Here is a 19,452-nt window from a genome sequence, read left to right as displayed (position 1 = left end):
TTCCTGTTTGCAGCCTCAATCCTCTCTGGAATACTCATCCGCTGGAATTTTACGCATTGAAACACGGAATGACGCGGCTCACTGCAGAAGTGGCACTTCGGGGCGAACTTGAAGGTGGTATGACACACCGCTGGACGAAACTGTCGCTGTTGCACGAAACTTATAGCTTTCGACGGAGCAATCGATTGTAGGACGGAGCAGTGACCCTTCAAAAACTCCATCAGTGCCGAATACTTCGCTACGTCCTTGCTGTTGTGATGGGTTTCCCAGTGGCGTAGGGTTGCCATGTCCAATCTGGAACACACCATGTAAGCCAGAATGGTGCTCCAGTCTGATGGTTTCTCCCCGATCTTCTCCAACATCTGCAGGTTCTTCTCGAAGTCGCCTATCAACTGGTTGAGCCCCTCGTAGCTTTCCTTCTTGAGCGCTTCCACGGTGAAAAGTGCGTCGAGATGCGCTTTGACGATCAACTTCTTATTCTCGTAGCGACTTTCTAACGCTTTCCATGCTACCGTGTAATTGGCTGCAGACAAATCAATTGAATTAATTTCCTGCAGCGCATCACCGGACAACGATGACCTCAAATAGGTGAACTTGTCCACATCGGAGAGTAGAGTGTTGTCGTGGATTAGACTCCGGAAGCTGTCACGGTATGGCACCCATTCGTGAATCTTTCCACCAAACGACGGCAGCTTTATTTCGGGAAGTTTCACCTTCGCAAATTGAGTCACCGCTTGCGTTTCGGCTGCTTGAAGCGTGGAATTTCTCGAAGCGCTGGTCCCAAGCGATTGGAAGGCCATCAGCTCTGCCTTCAGCGCGTAATAACTGTTTTCAAATTCTTGGCGCACCCTATCGTTCTCCTGCATTAGCGTTTCCTCGTCGCCATCGCCATCCTCCAAAGCGTCCTCTAAAAGCAGCTCGATCTTCATTCGCACCTCCACGAATTGGCTGTAGATCTTCTCCAGTGCCTCCAAGCGAACGTTCACCTGTCGTACATCTCGCTTGACGTCGAAACTCTTCACGAAATTATCGATTCCTTCGAGCGACTTCCGCAGCTGATGCTCCAGCTTATTCAATGAACGGAGATCTGGCATTTCAACTCACTTCACTGGCACTTCCACCACCGATTAAACAGCAAGCTGCTCAATCGAAAAATACAAAGTCACTCCACAGCACAGTTGAAGAAATTTGCGCCACTCCACTACACTGCACTTGCACTTGATGCGATCGACTCGACGAACCACCCAACGCGACCCGGAGCGACAGACTTACAACCCAAATTCGACAGCAGCACGGGGATCAACCAGGAAAAAACAGCAAACCGACAAATTCCAGCGAAACCGAGACCAAACAAGACTTTGTTGGGCGGACACCAGGGCTACTGCTCTTAAAATGAAGATGGACTCACATGCATTTATGAATCATTTATTTCCAGCATAACCACAGAGTTTGGGAACGGCGCTTCATGCAATACGCCACCACATATCATGCAAACTACTCCCTTAATCCAATTAGTTCTTGATCGTATCCGTCCTTTCGCAGTAATTCCAATTCGTCGTCCTCGTCGTCGTTTCCGTCCTGGATGCACTTGACCGGGTAAACACCGTCGGCCGCTCCTATACAGTTCGTCCACTTCACTCGAAGAAAAAGTCCGCGTAAATTTGTTCTACTTCGAACCACTGTGCGACTGCGCGCAAAGTTCTTTCACGATGGCGCAAACCCGCGTCGAAACTGGTGACACTATTCACCAGTCACCAGCACAATAGTGTAATCGTCCATCACTATTCGTCACGTAAAATGTCCAACGCACCGGTGTCCGAAAACCTTCACCGGGATAGCGATCCGGTTCGAAGGACCAAATGTTCGCGCGTCAAATTCACACAGTTTTCGGACACTTATTAAAAACTCGCGACGGACTACGTTTAACCAAACAGATTTATTGCGCGAACAGAAACAACTTTTATTGAAACGCGGACGAGGTGTAGTACTCGCGACGGTATATTTACTTCTACCTATCTGATTTCACATAACAAATTTCCAACCGCTGGCTGACCACCGATCGAGAGCGATCGGGATAAATACCTTTCGCACACTATCGCACGCTCATACCTACTCGTCTCGTGAAGCGAAACGGGCCAAGAGTTATCATGCGAGGAAGCAAGATGACCAATGGTACGGATAGTGTGGAACATGTTTGGTCACTCAATTCTAAGTTATCCCTGCCTTGCTCGACCAGTGGACTACCGAAAAACTCCCGACGATTGCCTCAAACGTAACTTGCGATCATTGGCGGTAACAGCGGATCCACGATCCTGAAGTACAAAAACATCAAACGTTGGTGCATTAGGGGCTGTCCATAAATGACGTAGCATTTTTTCACTGAAATTTTACACCCCCCTCCCCCCTCGTAGCATTTTGTCACAAATGCTGATACTCCCCCTTGGAAAATACGTAGCATATCAAGTCCCCCCCCCCCTCTATATATTTTTTATTAGTTTTCCTCAGCGATTGGGTTGAAACAAAAAATTGGAATTCAGGAGTTCAATACAAAATTTGATATTATTTACTGACTAAAATGTAGGGATAATCTAATCTAACAGTTTGATATATTGTAGCGCTCGAAAGTAATTTAGAAAACAGTTTCAAATAAACATATTTCCTGTAACATAATTTTGGTGTACAGTTTCATATAGGCTAAATTGAATTACCTTTGCTGTTGTTAACAAGACAAACAAGTTTACTATAGAAAATGTGAAAAATAATTTATTGGATTGATGAAGCTCGTTATTGTTGAGTTTGGGTACAATATATTTGATTTTTAATTAATTTATTCTTTGATTTTGTTTATTCATAAATTTATCAAATTAGACACGAATATAGGGTAGGTGTACCAGTTATGGCCATAGTGATTCCCTATTTCGCCATACGTGATATCTTGTATGCTTTTACATTTTGAAAAATCTTTTGTGTTTTAGCAGTAAAATTAAGGATAAATCTTGATGTTAAAACATTCAAAAAGATTAAAAATGTAAAAGTCATCCAAATTTTGCATATGGCCAAATAGGGAACCACTATGGCCATAACTGGTACACTTTCCCTAATATAATATTTACATAACTATTTAAATCCCTGAAAAATCTGTTTGATTGCATTTGTCAAGAAAATCTTAAATTTCTTAGATTTTTTTTTCAATCTTGTCATGTGAATGTTTTGAAGCTTAATCATCATTTTATAACCTAAGTTTATAAGTCAAACAAAAATAAAGTTTGATAAAAAATAATTATATGCCATTCTTTTCTGCGCCTCTCTTTTTACCGACATGATTCAAAATGCTACGTCCACTAGCTAGGACCCCTCCCTCCCCCTCGTCACACATCATCACAAATCCGTAAAGACCCCCCTCCCCCCTAAAAAGCTACGTCATTTATGGACGACCCCTTACTGAAATCTGGTGAGATCGTTTTTAATACTTTATATTATCATTTTTATACAAATTGAACACATGGTCTCATTTTTGATGAGTCAAACCATATTCATAATCTTGGTATTCCTATTTTATTTTTATATATTTTTAAATATGTGTGAAACAGTTTCGGTTTTGTATGGCGGAAAGGGACAAAATTAGAGTTCATCTCGTTTCAGAGAGCGAGCAAAGGGGCTTGAACCGAGGCTCTAGAGCCAGGACATGAGGGAGAAATGCCTATGTCCCATCCCAGGAGAACAACAATGGAGTGTGCATTAACTTTCTTAGCAACGCCACTCCCACGATTTTACCTATAATCCTGAATCGAAACGTTTTGTACGGTTGTCCCCGGTTCTTCTTTCTTAACATTGAAAATTTTTCGCCTATCAGTTTATTCATGCGTAAATAACCTAATCGTCATGATTTTTTCAATCGTCTTTAACCCCAAAGTCTGCACAGTGGGCCTGACCATTTTAATATTTGCATCATATCTTTATTATTATTATTATAGCTTTATTAAGGAGATTTTCAGCCCTAGGCATCATATCTTTGATATTCTGCAAATATTAATACTGACTAGAAAATACCTGAATAAATTTAGGTATTTCCAGAATGCTTTTCAATATTGGCTGTGCAAGCGTTTAGATTAAATTAGATAACCCAAATTTGAATATATCGTAAAGAAAGAAAATCCCAACTTAAAGGTAGGGGACGGACCTGGTGTAGTGGTTAGAACACCTGCCTCTCACGCCAAGGACCTGGGATCCAATCCCATCCTCGAAATAGTCACTTATGACAAAAAAAGGTTATAGTGACGACTTCCTTCGAAGCGAATGTAAAGCCGTTGGTCCCGAGATGAACTAGCCTTGGGGCTAAAAATCTTGTTAATTAGCATTAGCATAAGCATTAAGGCGAAGTAGGCCGTCATTGAAATTTGTACGCGTCGTTGATGATTGTTACTAATTCATCTCACGATTTCGAATCAAAGAAAATCAGTTGCTTTCGAACTGACACAGCTGAAAAAGTATCAGCTGTTCAGAGGAATTGCATCTACACAACATGGACGCACGAGCTGTATTTTTGAACGGTAACTTAAAGGAAACTGTTTTTATGAAGCAATCGCCATGATTTGAGAGGGGAAAGATAGTCAGCAAACTTAACAAATCGCTGTACGGTTCGAAGCAGGTGCTTCGGAGGTGGAATGAGCGGTTCCACAAAAACAAAAAACAAAACCGCATGCTTGGGCTTTCGAATTGCACTCTACAGATCTCTTGATCAATGTTTACGTAGACCCAGAATATGTAGAAAACCAGACAATGTTGAGTGCTAACAAGGTGAAAACTCAATCTACAACCTAAAACCAAGATGGCGTCAAAATCCAAGATGGCCGCCAGATTTTTTCACTCAAATAATATTTCTTCTCTTCATCTGAATCGAATAAACCATCAACAATTGAAAACTTGTTTGTTTGTTGTGCAAAAAATAATGTTTGCATTGATTGCACTCGCCATATACGTCAAAATCGTAGAACGTGATTTAGAAAATCGTTCATTTCATAGGGTAAATACCATTGCCCACCTGGTTTTTATAGCCTATCTTACGCAATTTTTCCTCAGCTTTCTGATGGTGACCTCAGAATTCAAAACGAGCGGTGCGCTTATGGTGAAAAATCGATTTTTCTAACAAAATTCAAAATGGCCGCCAAGATTTTTTTAACTTTAAATAGCTATATCCTTTCTTTATACGATGCCACTAAGTTTGGTATGTGTTCCAAGGGAAATATGAGACATATAGACGTGAAGAAATAGCCAAGATTTATCAAAAAATGGGCTTTTTCGCAAAATGTTCAGCTAGCTGGCGTACGAGGGGTCTACCAATTTGCGAAAACAGAAAGGACCACCCTTAAGTTTTATCGAAAACTAGCGATCAATGACATGAAATTGGAATTTTAACGATGGGTGCCGATGGCGGCCTGATTTCAGCGAGAATTGCTCAGTGTGTTTTTGAAGATGTGAAAGTTTGTTTTTCGCCATTTCTGTATATGTATATGATCGTCATCACTTATATCAGTAACTACAGTTTTTGAATATTACACAATCTGTTTTCAAAAGTAACCCCTCTAATTAACCAGTACTATGGCTGCCGACATCGAAGTTTCAAAATTATGTAGCTTCGTAATCGTTTGATCATGTGAATCAGTCTTTTGTGAAAGAATGTAGCAAATTGATGAAGGCGTTTTTGAGTATCAAGAATTTATATTATGGTGCCACCCTGGCATTGAAAAATCCTGAAAAAAACATCGTTTTGTAATTTTGCGGTTTTTAAGATGACTCTACCGATATGAATTTTTATACAGTAAGGTAAATTTGAAATTTTCGACCCCCTTCCCCCTCTCCGTAACGCTTTTTGTATGTTTTTTTTTCAATTTTGTATGAGTCTTAACGCTCGAGCTTACCCCTCTCCCCTCCAAGCGTTACGTAATTTGTGGATGCCGCCATATTCCAGTAGAAATCATTTTTCCTACATTTTCATAACAATTAGATGTCTGGCGAACGACAATTTTGAGTTTTCAATATATATTTCGAAAAATTTACCCTCACTCTTATTCGTCAATTAGGATTTCAATATTGTTTGTATACAAACGTCAAAAACAACGCTGACATTAGATGTGTTTAACGACTTAAATTGCCACAACACTACGCTTAAAACATATTTAGTCGTTTACCATATTGTAGGAAGACTTGTGTATTTTCAGAAGTTTTCTCTTCTTCATGAAAGTTTTAGAGAGGTTTTAGAAAACCATCATGACAAGGCGTGAAATAGGAACTTAGGGACCTCTTGCATGAAAAAGGGACCTAATCTGGAATCAATAAAAGCATCCTCCAGGATTCCAATTTAGAACACCTTCTAATATTCAACAAATAACTTCTACAAAGATGCCTCCTATTTTAAGATGTTCTCTTTTGGAAATCTTCAAAGATTTTTTTCCGGCTTTCATCCAGGAGTTCTTCTAAAAATGTCTCTACGGAAAATGTGAAGGTTTTCTTTTCAGAAATCATAAAAAAATCTTAGAGCTACATTGTGGGTATGGTTATTGAAAATACACTAAAGTTTTTTTTACACGGTTTTTTTTTAGCACGTTTTATTTTTACACGGCTTTTTTTACACGCCTTTTGGAATTTACACGGTACTTTTTTTTACGGAATTCGAAATTATCACGAAATTATTTTTACTTATTTACACGGATTTCGGAATTAACACGGTTTATTTTCTTATTTACACGGATTTTAGAATTAACACGGTACTTTTTCCACGGATTCCAGAATTAACACGGTTGATTTTTACACAGATTCTAGAATTAGCACGGTTTTTTCTGCGCGGATTTTTTTGCACGGCACGGGGAATTGTGTAAAAAAAGACCTTAGTGTATTGCTTTAGTATTAACCTTTATCCAGCCAACATAGGGGAAAGTGGGGCAGTTCGGCCACCTTAAGGAAAAGTCGATGAAAGTGCTAGAAATATTATGGAATCTTAGGATTTTTGCATGATTTCTTACAATTTTTAGCTCAATACACTTTATCCGAATGATTTCTGTTTTCTCATAAAGTTCACGAATAAATGAATGATAATTCAAAATTTGTCATTTTTCGAGCTTTCATGTTTATGGTCCAAAAGGTTCCGGAGTTATTCCGGATTGTCTAGGGGTACCAAAATTGGCCAAATCATCCATTCGACGGATATTACAAGACCTTGATGTGCTAGTAGGTTGGTGTCTTTGGCAAAGTTGTTAAGCAGATCAAAGGTTATCGCACAGTAACAAACCTAATTGGGAATTTATCCGCTAGGTGGTGCTAGTAACAAATGTCCTTCAATTTACTATATCTCAAGACTTTGGTGAATTAGAAGGTTGATATCTTCGTCAAAGTTGTTCAGAAGATCAAGGGTTATATGTCAATGAAACACGTAATTGAAAATTCATAGCGCTATAAAAAAAATCTACAATCATCTGTACCTTGAGTCTTAAAGAGCTTGAATGTCAATGAACTCCTCTAATTCAAGAAAATGATAAGCTTGAAGGTTAGACTTTCGACAAATAATTTTGGATGGTTGAAATCTGCCTGATTGGGTTTAAGCTGATTTGAAGTTTGCTCGTTTAACGGCGCTGCCGAATTTTTGAAGAAAAGTTACTATCTCAAGATCCTCAAAAGCTAGAATGTCGGTCTTTAAGGCAGTTTTTTTTTTCAGACGACAAATTTCTGTCTTATAGCAAGTTTGTTATGTTTTTATTTTAACGTAAGTGTCATAGACGACGGATAAAATGCTCAACTTGAAAACTAATGTTTAAAGTTAGAGCAATCTGAGTAGAAGTAATACCATAGTAGTGACAACATTTATTTACTGGAATTGCGTGAAAAGTTAGTTCGATGAATAATCGAAACGCAGAAAGATTCGATACTCAATATATATGCACAAAAATCGATGATAATTAATATGGAATGGCAAAATATGTCTAATGGACTATTTCACGAAAACGGAGACTATTCAAAACAAGTATTTTAGTTCTAATTGTGCATAATGAAGAGAAACATCAATCCAATAAATCTTTGTGGATTTTCTCTGATGAAACCTTGTAGGAATCTTAGTTGGGGAGTACCCGAAGGAAATGAAACGATAGTCTTTGGATAACAATAAAAATATTCAAAGTGATACCTAAGGTAATTACTGCAGGAAATTCAATCTATAATACTTGCAAAGAATGCTTAGTGTAATTTCTTCAGAATTTGAAATTCTGAAGAAATTACACTAAGCATTGTTTGAAAGTATTTCTGCAGAAATCGATAAGACATTTCTGATGCTTGCCTCAAGTGATCGAAGACGAAATTTGGGAATAATCTATTGAATAGTCGCGTTATAGTTTCTAAAGGTTTATCTGGAGCCTTTAGCATGTATTTAGTATCAGGATTCACTGCTAGCAGAACAAGGAGAAAAGTTTGGATGAAATAAATACCTTCCATTAAAAATATACTTTTTAGAGACTTGCATTAAAATAGGGACCAAGTCTCTAAAAAAGAACTACTACCAGCCCTGCCATGACGAAGAGAACAAAGTTGCCAAAAATAAAACAACTAAATAGGATCAGCGAACTTATTGTCCGATTAAAAAAAAACTTTAAAATTTTGATACTGGCAATTATATAATTATTGATGAATAATCTAAGAACGAGTCAAAAGAATAAAGAAATAAGAACAAAATGAATGAATTATGATTGTTGCGTCTTCATAGCTTGATTGGTATGAAAATTTCCAAAATTTACCCGGTGACGGTGAATTTTCGAGATTTTCCAGAAATTCTTAAGTTGGTGGCCGCCCTGTAAAAATGATCGTTTGGCTTCTATGAACATTTCACTTGAACTCCATTAGAAAAAGGTGGAAAATAATTTCAACAGAGAACATATTAACTTCTTTCCGTTGATCGGAGTACTGAAACCAAGTATTGTAAGAAAGTGTTGAAGTGTGGGAAATAAAGAAAAAGAGTAATAAATTCAAAACACTTACCCCGACGAAACAGATAAATACCCTGCACGGCATGAGGATGACGTACCGAATGAAGAAACCTATCACCCAAATGACCGTCAGCCGCCACGATATGAACTCGTAGTGCCGGTTCGTTCTGGTCAGAAGGTTCCAGTTTTTCAGTTCCTCAGCTTCGAATCGACTGGTCACCTCGTCTTCGATGATCGCTTCCATGCCGGATTTGACGTAGTCCAAACAGTTGGTCAGATTGAATTCCAATGAATCGTTATCCTACAAAAAGACACTCATTAAACTACCATTTGATAATTGTTTGCTGTGACCTTACGTCATCATAGTTGGACTCTCGGCTTTTGCTTCGGGCGCCATCCATATCCGGCAGCAGGATAAGCGACTCGACGCGACTGATCACCGAGTTGCCACCGTTGGCAATGTCTCCGTTCTTCAAGGGTTTGCTGGCATCTCCGTTGGTCGCTGTGCTCGAGTTGAGTTTTGGGACCACCTTGTCGACACAGTTGTCTTTTGTTTGGCTGGTCGGTTTTTCAGTTGATTGTTCGGTTGATTTTGTTGCAGGTGGAGCTTCCTCGCACTCCGATGTGTTGAGGTTGGCATACTGTCTCTTACGAACGTGTTCTATATTTTGTCGACCGTACTGAAACAAATGGAAAAAATGGAGAATGAATGAATGGCCAGGGCTGGTAGCAAAAAGTGGTACCGAAAAAAGTCATTTTAGTGACCAGATTTGAAAAATAAGTGACTAAAAAATGACTTTCGATTCTCGAAAAAAGTGACTAAAATTGACCCGAACCGTAATCAGCTTTATTTCAAATCTTATATACTGTTCTACGATCAATATCCAATATGATAGGGAATATGCAATATGATCTTCTGCAGCTGATAGTTCTAATTGAGTACCATATTTGGAAATTTTATTGTACTTCAAAAATTTCAAGATATTGCTTTTTTTTTAGCAGATTTTCAATCTTTTCAAAATGTTTTATCTTTTATATCACCAAAATATTTTATTTTGCAAATTTTAATAAACATTTGGAACATTCGTAAAATTAAAATTTTTGCCATTTCACTTTTCTATCCATACTCTAACTCTTCTACCTAATAAGGTCAATATTTTATGTAACTAGATCAAGATTACGGAAAATGTTATACATGGGCATTAATCAATATTTCAAATCAAAAATGATGATAGAAGATCGAATATGATTGAAATACTGCTAAAAACTGCATCCTGCAAACGCCAACTAAGGAAGAACAAATGGTTGATATAAGCTGTTAAAGTAGTTAATAGCACTAAGCTTCTAAAAATTCAATCAAAATTACTTGGACACTTAAATGATTCACTCAATGTCAAGTGGGGTTATAGTTGGTCGATTGTAATAAAAAATACTCCAATACCGCGCATCTTCTTCTTCTTCTTGGCATACATCCTCACTGGGACATTGCCTGCTTCTCAGCTTAGTGTTCTTATGAGCACTTCCACAGTTATTAACTGAGAGATTCTTTGCCAAAGTTGCCATTTTCGCATTCTTTTATCGTGTGGCAGGTACGATTATACACTATGCCCAGGGAAGTCTAGGAAATTTCCATTACGAAAAGATCCTGGACCGACCGGGAATTGATCCCAGACACCTTCAGCATGGCTTTGCTTTGTAGCCGCGGACTCTAACCATTCGGCTAAGGAAGGCCCCCAACTCTGTGGCTTTCAAAAACCCCATGCCGAAGTGAATAAAAAAAAGTCAAGAAGAGGATCCGACACCCCACATTTATTTGAAGAAAGCATACATGATTTCATGAACGATTCAATGAAAACGATAAATTCGCGATAAATGTATAGTCGAAAAACACGAGGTCTTTTTTACGTAGTTTTTAGAATCCATTTAGATCAATCCATTTTTGGTTTGGTTTGCAAATAAAGTCTGTCCTAGGAATAAGTTTTTACTCTCAAATAGAGCATTAAATAATTCTTCTTTGTTTTGCGTTTTAGTGTAAAATATCTATATTACAGATTTAAAAAAAAAGGAACCAGGGAGGTTTGGTAAATAAAACGAATTTCGAAGACAAAGAGAATGATTAGGATGCGTATTTGAAAACGTAGTGCTCGGCAATAGAAGATAAACATCTAATTATCCATCACAAGGTATGAACATTTCTATTAAATGAGAATTCACGAGATATTTAAAAAGAATAATAAACATTTGAACATTTAGTTTTATAACAGTGAACTTACACCATACTAATAATAATTTGGATATTATTACAAATTACGTGGAACTCTATGAATGATTAACTTTATTCCAAGCTTTTTTAACATGAACCAATATTTTGATACTGACATGAAGTTGTTCCAACTTAAAACTTGGCCTAAATTAAAAAAAGACCGATTCATAATTTTCTTCCGAAAATTGAGCTCAAAATAGTTGAAAAAAGTCACTTTTTGACGAAAAAAGTGACTTTAGTTGAAATGGCTTCAAAAAAGAGACTTTAAAGTGACTGGCCTCAAAAAAGTGACCAAGTCACTAAAAAGTGACTCGCTACCAGCCTTGTTCACTGAATGGCTCAACATTATTTTTGCTGATGGATGTTTCGGTACAACCAAAAGTGATAAAACAGTTATTCACAGTGCTACTAAACCACTACTTTTCAGTACTACTTTTATATCTGTTGATCTCTTTTCGATCTTAATTTGTATTCGTGCCTTTGATTTTGCTTTGGACCCGCATTAAAATGATTACAATATGTCTCATCTATATAAATAAAAATGGAGTGGTGTTTGTATGTCACGAAATGGCTTGAGAACGGGGCAACCGATTTGCACAATTCTCATACTGTTGTCTTATTTAAGGGTTCCGACGTGTTCGTGTTAAGAAAAATTTTAGGAATGTTTTCGGAAGATTCGGTTACACGGGAGCGAATGAATATGTCATTTTGTTTCATGGCATTTTTCAATAGCCTACTTGATGGCAAGACGAAGTTTGCCGGGACCACTAGTATGTTATATGTCTTTTGGTTTCTTTTATAAAAAGACAATTTACACCGTCTTCAGCCATAGGCTGCACAGACTGAACATAACTTGCATTAGACAACGGACACACGGAACGACCAGTGGACCAATAAAGAATTTTTCGTTTGACGAAAAGTTTTCTCCGACTGGGGCGGGAATCGAACCCACACTCTGTAGCACAATACGCCTAAACGACTGACGCCGCTAACCGCACGGCTACGAAGCCCACATATTCCTGGAGGAGTTGAAATAAAAAAAATCAAGATTAGAAGATTTTTTGACGTGTAATTTAAGAATCAATGTTTTTAGTGCAATAGACATAACTTAAAACTAAAAAACAAAAATCCTAGAACGAATTCTTGTCAAAATTACTGAACGAATTTTCTACTGTTTCAGAGGAGTTTCTAATTTATTAGCTGAAAAAAGTTTTGTTGAAACTTTTTTAGAAACTCGATCAGAGATCCCTTCTGGTTGTCCACTGAGCATTACTATGGAAATTTGAATAGCAATTCGTTAAACTGATCTGACGGAATAAGTCATGCATTTCAACCAAACTATTCAAATACAGGTCGGACTCGATTATCCGGAGTATCGATTTTTATTTCACTCCGGATAATCGAATCCTCCGGATAATCGAATCACTAAGAAAAAAAATTGAAATCTTCGATAAAAGAACATAAATATTATCTTTCATTGTTGTTTTATTTATATGATGCGGCGGCGTAGCCAGAAATTATTTCTAGGAACAGTGGGGGTCTTTACAAGAAAAAAAAAAACTTTTTGACCAGCATACACAAAAACCTCTTTTTCAAACCCCCTGATCTTAAATACGTTCAAAACTGCAAAACCATTGATGTTGTATATTGCAATACCAAATTATCTCAGATTTATGCATAAAAATTGAAAAAACAAGAACATCAAAAATCAAATTCCGGATAATCGAGTCTAAAATTCCGGATAATCGGATCCCGGATAATCGAGTCCCCGGATAATCGAGTCTCCGGATAATCGAGTCCGACCTGTACCCATAAATTTATGTCCAAAAATACATAATAACATTTTACCTGAGATTTGGTCTTCAATTTCGACAAACAAATTTCACATTCTACCAGAAATTTTTGCTTGGTGTTTTGCGAAAAAAATCGCCAGGAATACTTCCCTTTCTTGAATTTCAGATGTTACGATTAAAAATAATGTTTGTCATTCGAATAACTAAAATCCTTAAGTTTTGTTGTTTTAGTTGCCGATGCAAATATTTTGATTATTATTTTGAATGGCAGAAAAAAATACAAAGACTCCAAATTTCCAATGCTCAAGAAAGAGAACGAAAATTCCATAACAGACCGTAATTATGTTCCCCACTGTATAATCTAACGCAGTCATGTGTTAATCGCATGACATAATATTGATAGTGAAAGGGGATGGTGCTAGGAGACCATGTTCTGAAATCATGCTCCTCACCTTCGCATCAGCTGAATGATAAGAGCGTACAGCTTCTTATCGCATTATTCCCGACTTTTACTCCATTCCATGTACACGTACACACATAATCCATCGGTCGAACCGCAGTCGAACAGGCTACCGGTGTTTGTGTTTACCGATCGCAATTGCATTGCACGTACTTCGCTCCACTCAATTTAATACTTGACGGCTGGTGACAGGCAGGAGGGTTCAGGGTCAATTTTGATAAGTGCCGTAGGTATATGCTACTCAACGACGCAACGTCGACGATGTAGTGAATTAACGAATCACGGATTATCAATGTACACATACGCGCACGGTCATGCCCTTCTTCAGCGCAGCCTGTTGGGGCGTGCTGCATAGGCTGGGTTGAAATCTCGATCTGCTCATTATGCATTTTTCATTTCTCAGAGTATCATTGTCTAAATTTCTTCTTCTAAGCATTACGTCCCCACTGGAACAGAGCCTGCTTCTCAGCTTAGTGTTCTTATGAGCACTTCCACAGTTATTAACTGAGAGCTTTCTGTGCCAAAGTTGCCATGTTCGCATTCGTATATCGATTGTGCGATATTTGCCAGAAAACCATTCGCCAGAATGTACCATTCCCCAGAATCGACCATCCCCTAGATTTTTTTTTTATTTTTTTCAGTTAAATCAAATTTGCAATTATAGGAGAAATAACCGAGCTAGAGCGTTAACAAATATTATTATTTTTGTTGGTATAATAACAAAAAAGTACTGAGTCTCTTGGACACCATATCTGATTTAGTAAACCAGATTCGAATATCCGATTTTGGTATTGTGGTTCTAGTACTCTAATTCTTAGACCAGGTACAAATGACTTTCTTACGGTTCAGAGAAATATCGACTTCTAGAGCATTCAACATATTTATAAAGTTACAACAACAACATTTGTAACTTTATGAATATGAATTGAACAGACAGCACTGAATCCTGAGGGAACGTGCAACTAGAAAGAAGAGAAACACAATTTTGAATACCAATTTCAATAATTGAGAGCTGCTCCACTATGTATGACTGCTACTGATGTAAAGATTTGATATTCAGCATGACGGATAATAAGGGAAGGTTTTTTTCAACATAAGTTGTCCTTGTACAATGGTATTATGGTTTGGAAGACTTCACAAGAGATTCCCCCTACTTTACATCATGAGCTGGTCTTCAAAGTTTTGTTGCTTCTTTTGGACTAATTCATGAGATATTAACGAGGTTTCAATTAACTTTGCAACTATTATCGATACCTCGCGATTTCAAACAAAGATATTATAAGGTAAGATTATGTTATTTTATAGTTAGTAAAATCCACACGTTTTATTGTCTGAATTTTCAGTTTCAGTTAAAATGTTTTTTTATTATTATGATTTGGAATATTTTACACGAGATTTTCCCTTCTTTTCATCATAAGCTGTTCTTTAAAGTTTTGTTGCTTCTTAAAGACAAGTTGATTAAATATTTGCAAAATTTGGATATACGTTGCAACTATTTAGGCCAGCTGTTCTATAAAGTAATCAATGCCTCCACTCGCAAACCAAAGTTACATTTACTATAACAACTTTCATGAGCTTTCAGACTAATAAGACAGTTTTAAAATATTAAGAACATCCTATAAATGAATAATGGAGAATTTTTATTAGTCGCAAACCATATCAAGTAGCGATATGAAATTACTTCTTTTTTGAATATTTTTTTCACGCAATGAAATTAAGGCGACCATTATTACTAAATACCGTTTGTGCTATTTTTACCCGAATGTCGTTCCATCAAATGTCATTTCCCCGAACGCCATTTACCCGAATGGAACTTTTCCTCGCAATCCATTCTTCCGAATGACTCGAAGTTTGTACGGATCTTGGTATTTGGATAGAACCACCCCCTTCTATCTCTCTTAAACGACCACGTTGTTTATGGACGTCCCCAAAATAGATGCAGTTCAAAATGGAAAAGAAACAATCTTCAATGACAGACCGGTAAACTAGAAAAAACGATAAAGAAAACAAAAAAAAAATGCTGACCGCTGATAAAACAAGAAGGGTGCATATCACATGAACCGTTCATCACCTTGAAATATAAAAAGTTACGACAATTAAGAGTGCCAAACCGTTTTCGAGGATATACCACTTGAGAAAACGGGTTATTTAGGGAACTAGCATTTGCGGAACTGGTGTTCGGGGAAACGACACTCGGGGGGACTGATATTTGGAAGAAAATAGCACAATCCTTATTAACTGCCCATTGAAAAGCAGAACTTATCTGGTAGTTGTACGAGAAATTCTGTACAATAAAATATGCTCATGACGAACAGTTTAGAATATTGTATCAAAACTGCATAGGCAAAAATCTCGCAAAAATATTAGAATAACAGTGTTATATTGTCTCCTATTTGTGCCTTAGAGAAAGTCTAAAATTTGAAAAACGAGATGGTTAACGAACTATGAGTTCAATATTAGTGCTGTTGAAGATGTGAAAAGTGGCACAAGTCGAATATTGTGACGGGCCATCTTTGGATTCCGAGATATTTTACTATGCATTATTTGATCAAAACTGACAATAAAAATAACTCTGGCAAATGGTTTTCTGGCAGATGTGATTCTGGCGAATGGTTTCTGGCAAATATCGCACAATCGTATATCGTGTGGCAAGTACGGTGATAATCTATGCCCAGGGAAGTCAATGAAATTTCCATCACGAAAAGATCCTGGACCGACCGGGAATCGAAGGAAGGTCGCCCCCATCATTGTCTAATAGGGGTTTCTTAAACAAAGTGTCAACAAAATTCCAATTTAACTAACACACAAAAGTGTTCATTCCGAACAACACAATAAGGGTGTAATTTTCACATGAATTTCTAGAGGAGTTCTTAGCGTATTCCAAGTTTTTTTTTTATTCGAAGTTATTTACAATTTTTTTAAAGAATTCTTTAAAGAAGTTTTGGCCCTCCAGCAGTTCTCAAGAAGGGCCCTATCGAGCTCGCCCTCATCTGGCAACGCTGCCTCAAGATGCTGAGCATACGCATTTGCGACATCCGGTTGTTTCAGTCGCGCTAGATTGTACCGAGGCGGGCGTCGGTACCGTACTTACCGTCGGTACCGGCACTTCATTTCAAGCCTTGGTCACATATTGAGTTAGAAATCGTTTTCGCTTAGCGTAAATTGAGAAATTTATTACCTATGATTGCAGTTCGTGTCTCTCAAGTGCTTCCCAAATTGGCCAAAACAATTGGATGTGCCAAATCTTCTTTCTGTTTCAATTTAGCGCCCATCATGATAAGGCGATTCTATTTTTTTTAAAACAGAAAAAGAGCTTGTTGTTCTTCAATTGTGTCGCGTACATTCTTCAACTGGACAGGTGTGGCGTTGACGTTATTCCTAGTCTAGTGGAGAATGACTGATAAGATAAGTTGAGCACAACTGTAAAATAATAAATCTCCCACGTTCGGTAATCAAGTGTTATTGCCATCGACCGTTCGTTCGAGCGTCCTCAGGGCAAAGTGCTTATGGTAACAATCGGTCTATCATTCTACTGCTGACAGCCAGCTCGACAAAAACTCGATGCACAGAGGAGTAACCAGAACGAATTCGTGGTCATTATTTCCAAAAGACTCACTGATAGGTAGATGGTTCCAAATTAATACTATTAGCCAATATTAGGACATAAGAAGATCATTAACCATTTCTTTCCCACGAGGTTTTTCGTAGTTTAAAAATAGAAAATGTGATATCTGGATGAATCACCAGAACAAAAGATGTAAAGTTTTACTCGAAAATATGAATAGAAATGAAAAAAATATTTTTTGTGGTGGATCACCTGTGATTCATTGGGAAGATGACTGCAACTTGGGTGAGAAAGAAGCATCAATATTTTTCTATTTCATTGTTTTTACTCATACAATTTATTTGAACAGTGTGTTCGGCACACCTCTCGTCAATTCTGGAATAAAATAAAAAGCTGGGAAATAGTTTTTGTATTTTTTGAGACACAAGCAAACATCACACTTAATGTATTTAAACGAACTGAATGATTATTGATATTTGCACAGAACGGTATTCAACGGGCCAATGTTCTAATGTTGTTTGGTGAAAATCATGTTTATATTTCTAAATATAGAAGTTTGAAAATCCACTTTATTTAAATTAGAAAAAATGCTGACTTTACTTCGGTTATTATGCTTCAACTGAAAATCCAAGTGATTATTTTTTATGAAACTTTGTACATTATTTCATGAAACATATGTGAACATGTGGTGTAAAAATGGATATGATCTAACTTGTACAGTTTATATACGACATACGCAAAGTGGTGGATCACCTGTGCTACCATGGGAAGGAAAGGGTTAAGGGCAGACAATAATTTTTGCCAAGATTGATCCAAATTACTCCAGCGTGCGATATCAGGGCGAGACGCTCGTCTCGTAAATCTTGGATCGATTGCGTGTTGATATTTCCAAATACGCCATCGATATGCTTGCAGGCGGAATGCTAATTGAGCGGGTAAAGAAAAATCGGTGCCTTTTATCAACGATTAGTCATTAATGCGCTAGCCGATGCAATAATCCAATGGGGTTTTGAGTTTTCTTTCGGAAATTATTTTTATGGAGTATATTTTGAATTAAATTATCCAGCTTAGACCCGTGGAATGACGCGACTTAAAAACAAAAACAAATCTAAAAATAATCTTTTCCATTGTGTCTTATCTTGGGTTTTTCACGTTTGTTATCGGAAAAAAAATCACAGAAAACGTGCGCTTGCAATACAGGTTTGCAACAATTGGGATAAACGGTAGATAATTATTTCGCAACTTCCTTACCGCGTACCCTTGTGAGCTATTGCTGACCGTTTGAATTATACTCGGAAACCAGTAGGCGCACCTGACTTGGTGTACTTGGGCGGAAACTGAGCACGCGACGCTTACGATTTAGCCTACGATCTGTATTGAAAAGTGGTTCTAACGTGTTCAATGACTTGTGCCAGCTGACTTTTATACTGTATGCTGTACGGGTCGATGTTTTACAATAAGTTTTCAAATGTTGAAAATATTCCCTGAATGTTCGATAAATTTTGAAAATTGTTTTGTACGAGTCCAAACGTTCTAAGCGTTTAATAAAAATTTGATCTGCAGTTGTAGCTGAAGAGATTTATTTTAAAGAGAATTAGAGGGCTGTACATAAGAGGTTAGCTTTTTCCTTGGCAAATTCCATCAAAGCTTTAAAAGGCGTACGCACAGCGATATTTCTTCTTAATTACCGTCGTTGGGGGTGACAATGGGTCAAAAACGGATATGTACGATTTATTTATTGAATAACTTTCGCAATTTAACTCCAATAAACTTCAAATTTGGTGTGTATGTACTTTGATGGTACTTTAACAAATGTCAAAAAAAAAATAAAGAAAAATATTTATTATCTGCGGTGCTATAAGTGAATGAAAAATGACCCAATCTCACCCCATAGAGGGGTGACATTGGGTCACTCTAATTGAAATAACTTGTTTTTAAGAATATGACTGCAAAACCATTCACAGCTGAAAAATATTGATCAAATACGATGCAACAAAGACGGAAAGACATCTAAGATGTTTCACAAGTATGATTAACCCACTTTAAAGAACGATTATAGCAAAAAATTTAAAAGCTATGAGAAAAAATATGTAAACCCAGCATTTATCGTCAAGTTTACACAAATTTTCTTGTTTTTCCCCTAAAATTGTCTTCAAAGTCTCATTCCCATTGCCATAGAGCCTTTTCAGTTTCCCCAAAAGTCAATAGAAACAGTGATTCTTTTAAACCTTCGCAAGTAGTTAAATTTCGGTGCGACATTCCACAATCAATACATTGTAGGCAGATGTTGACATCATAATTTCATCGGTATTTCAGCGATCCAACTCATTTATATTTCCGTGAGTTGTTTCTATAATATGAAAACACTAATAAATAATTAAATAAAAAAAAACTCTTTGATTAAA

The 19,452-nt window shown here is 37.2% G+C and overlaps 1 protein-coding gene across 2 annotated transcripts in view; it reads right to left on the bottom strand.

Annotated features, from left to right (window-relative positions):
* Positions 1-19,452, bottom strand: part of LOC110679163 (glycerol-3-phosphate acyltransferase 3) — a 50,691-nt gene that overhangs the window by 16,686 nt on the left and 14,553 nt on the right. For both annotated transcript variants that reach the window (XM_021853247.1, XM_021853246.1), the window contains exons 2-3: positions 9,323-9,646; positions 9,019-9,267 (exon numbers count right to left, since the gene is read on the bottom strand). In XM_021853247.1, the coding sequence (XP_021708939.1) occupies positions 9,019-9,267; positions 9,323-9,646 (573 nt within the window). The remainder of the gene's footprint in view (positions 1-9,018; positions 9,268-9,322; positions 9,647-19,452) is intronic.

Source organism: Aedes aegypti, chromosome 3 (genome assembly GCF_002204515.2).
Source record: "Aedes aegypti strain LVP_AGWG chromosome 3, AaegL5.0 Primary Assembly, whole genome shotgun sequence".
Taxonomy (NCBI): Eukaryota; Metazoa; Arthropoda; class Insecta; order Diptera; family Culicidae; genus Aedes; species Aedes aegypti.
This window is presented reverse-complemented; position numbering and strand designations above follow the sequence as displayed.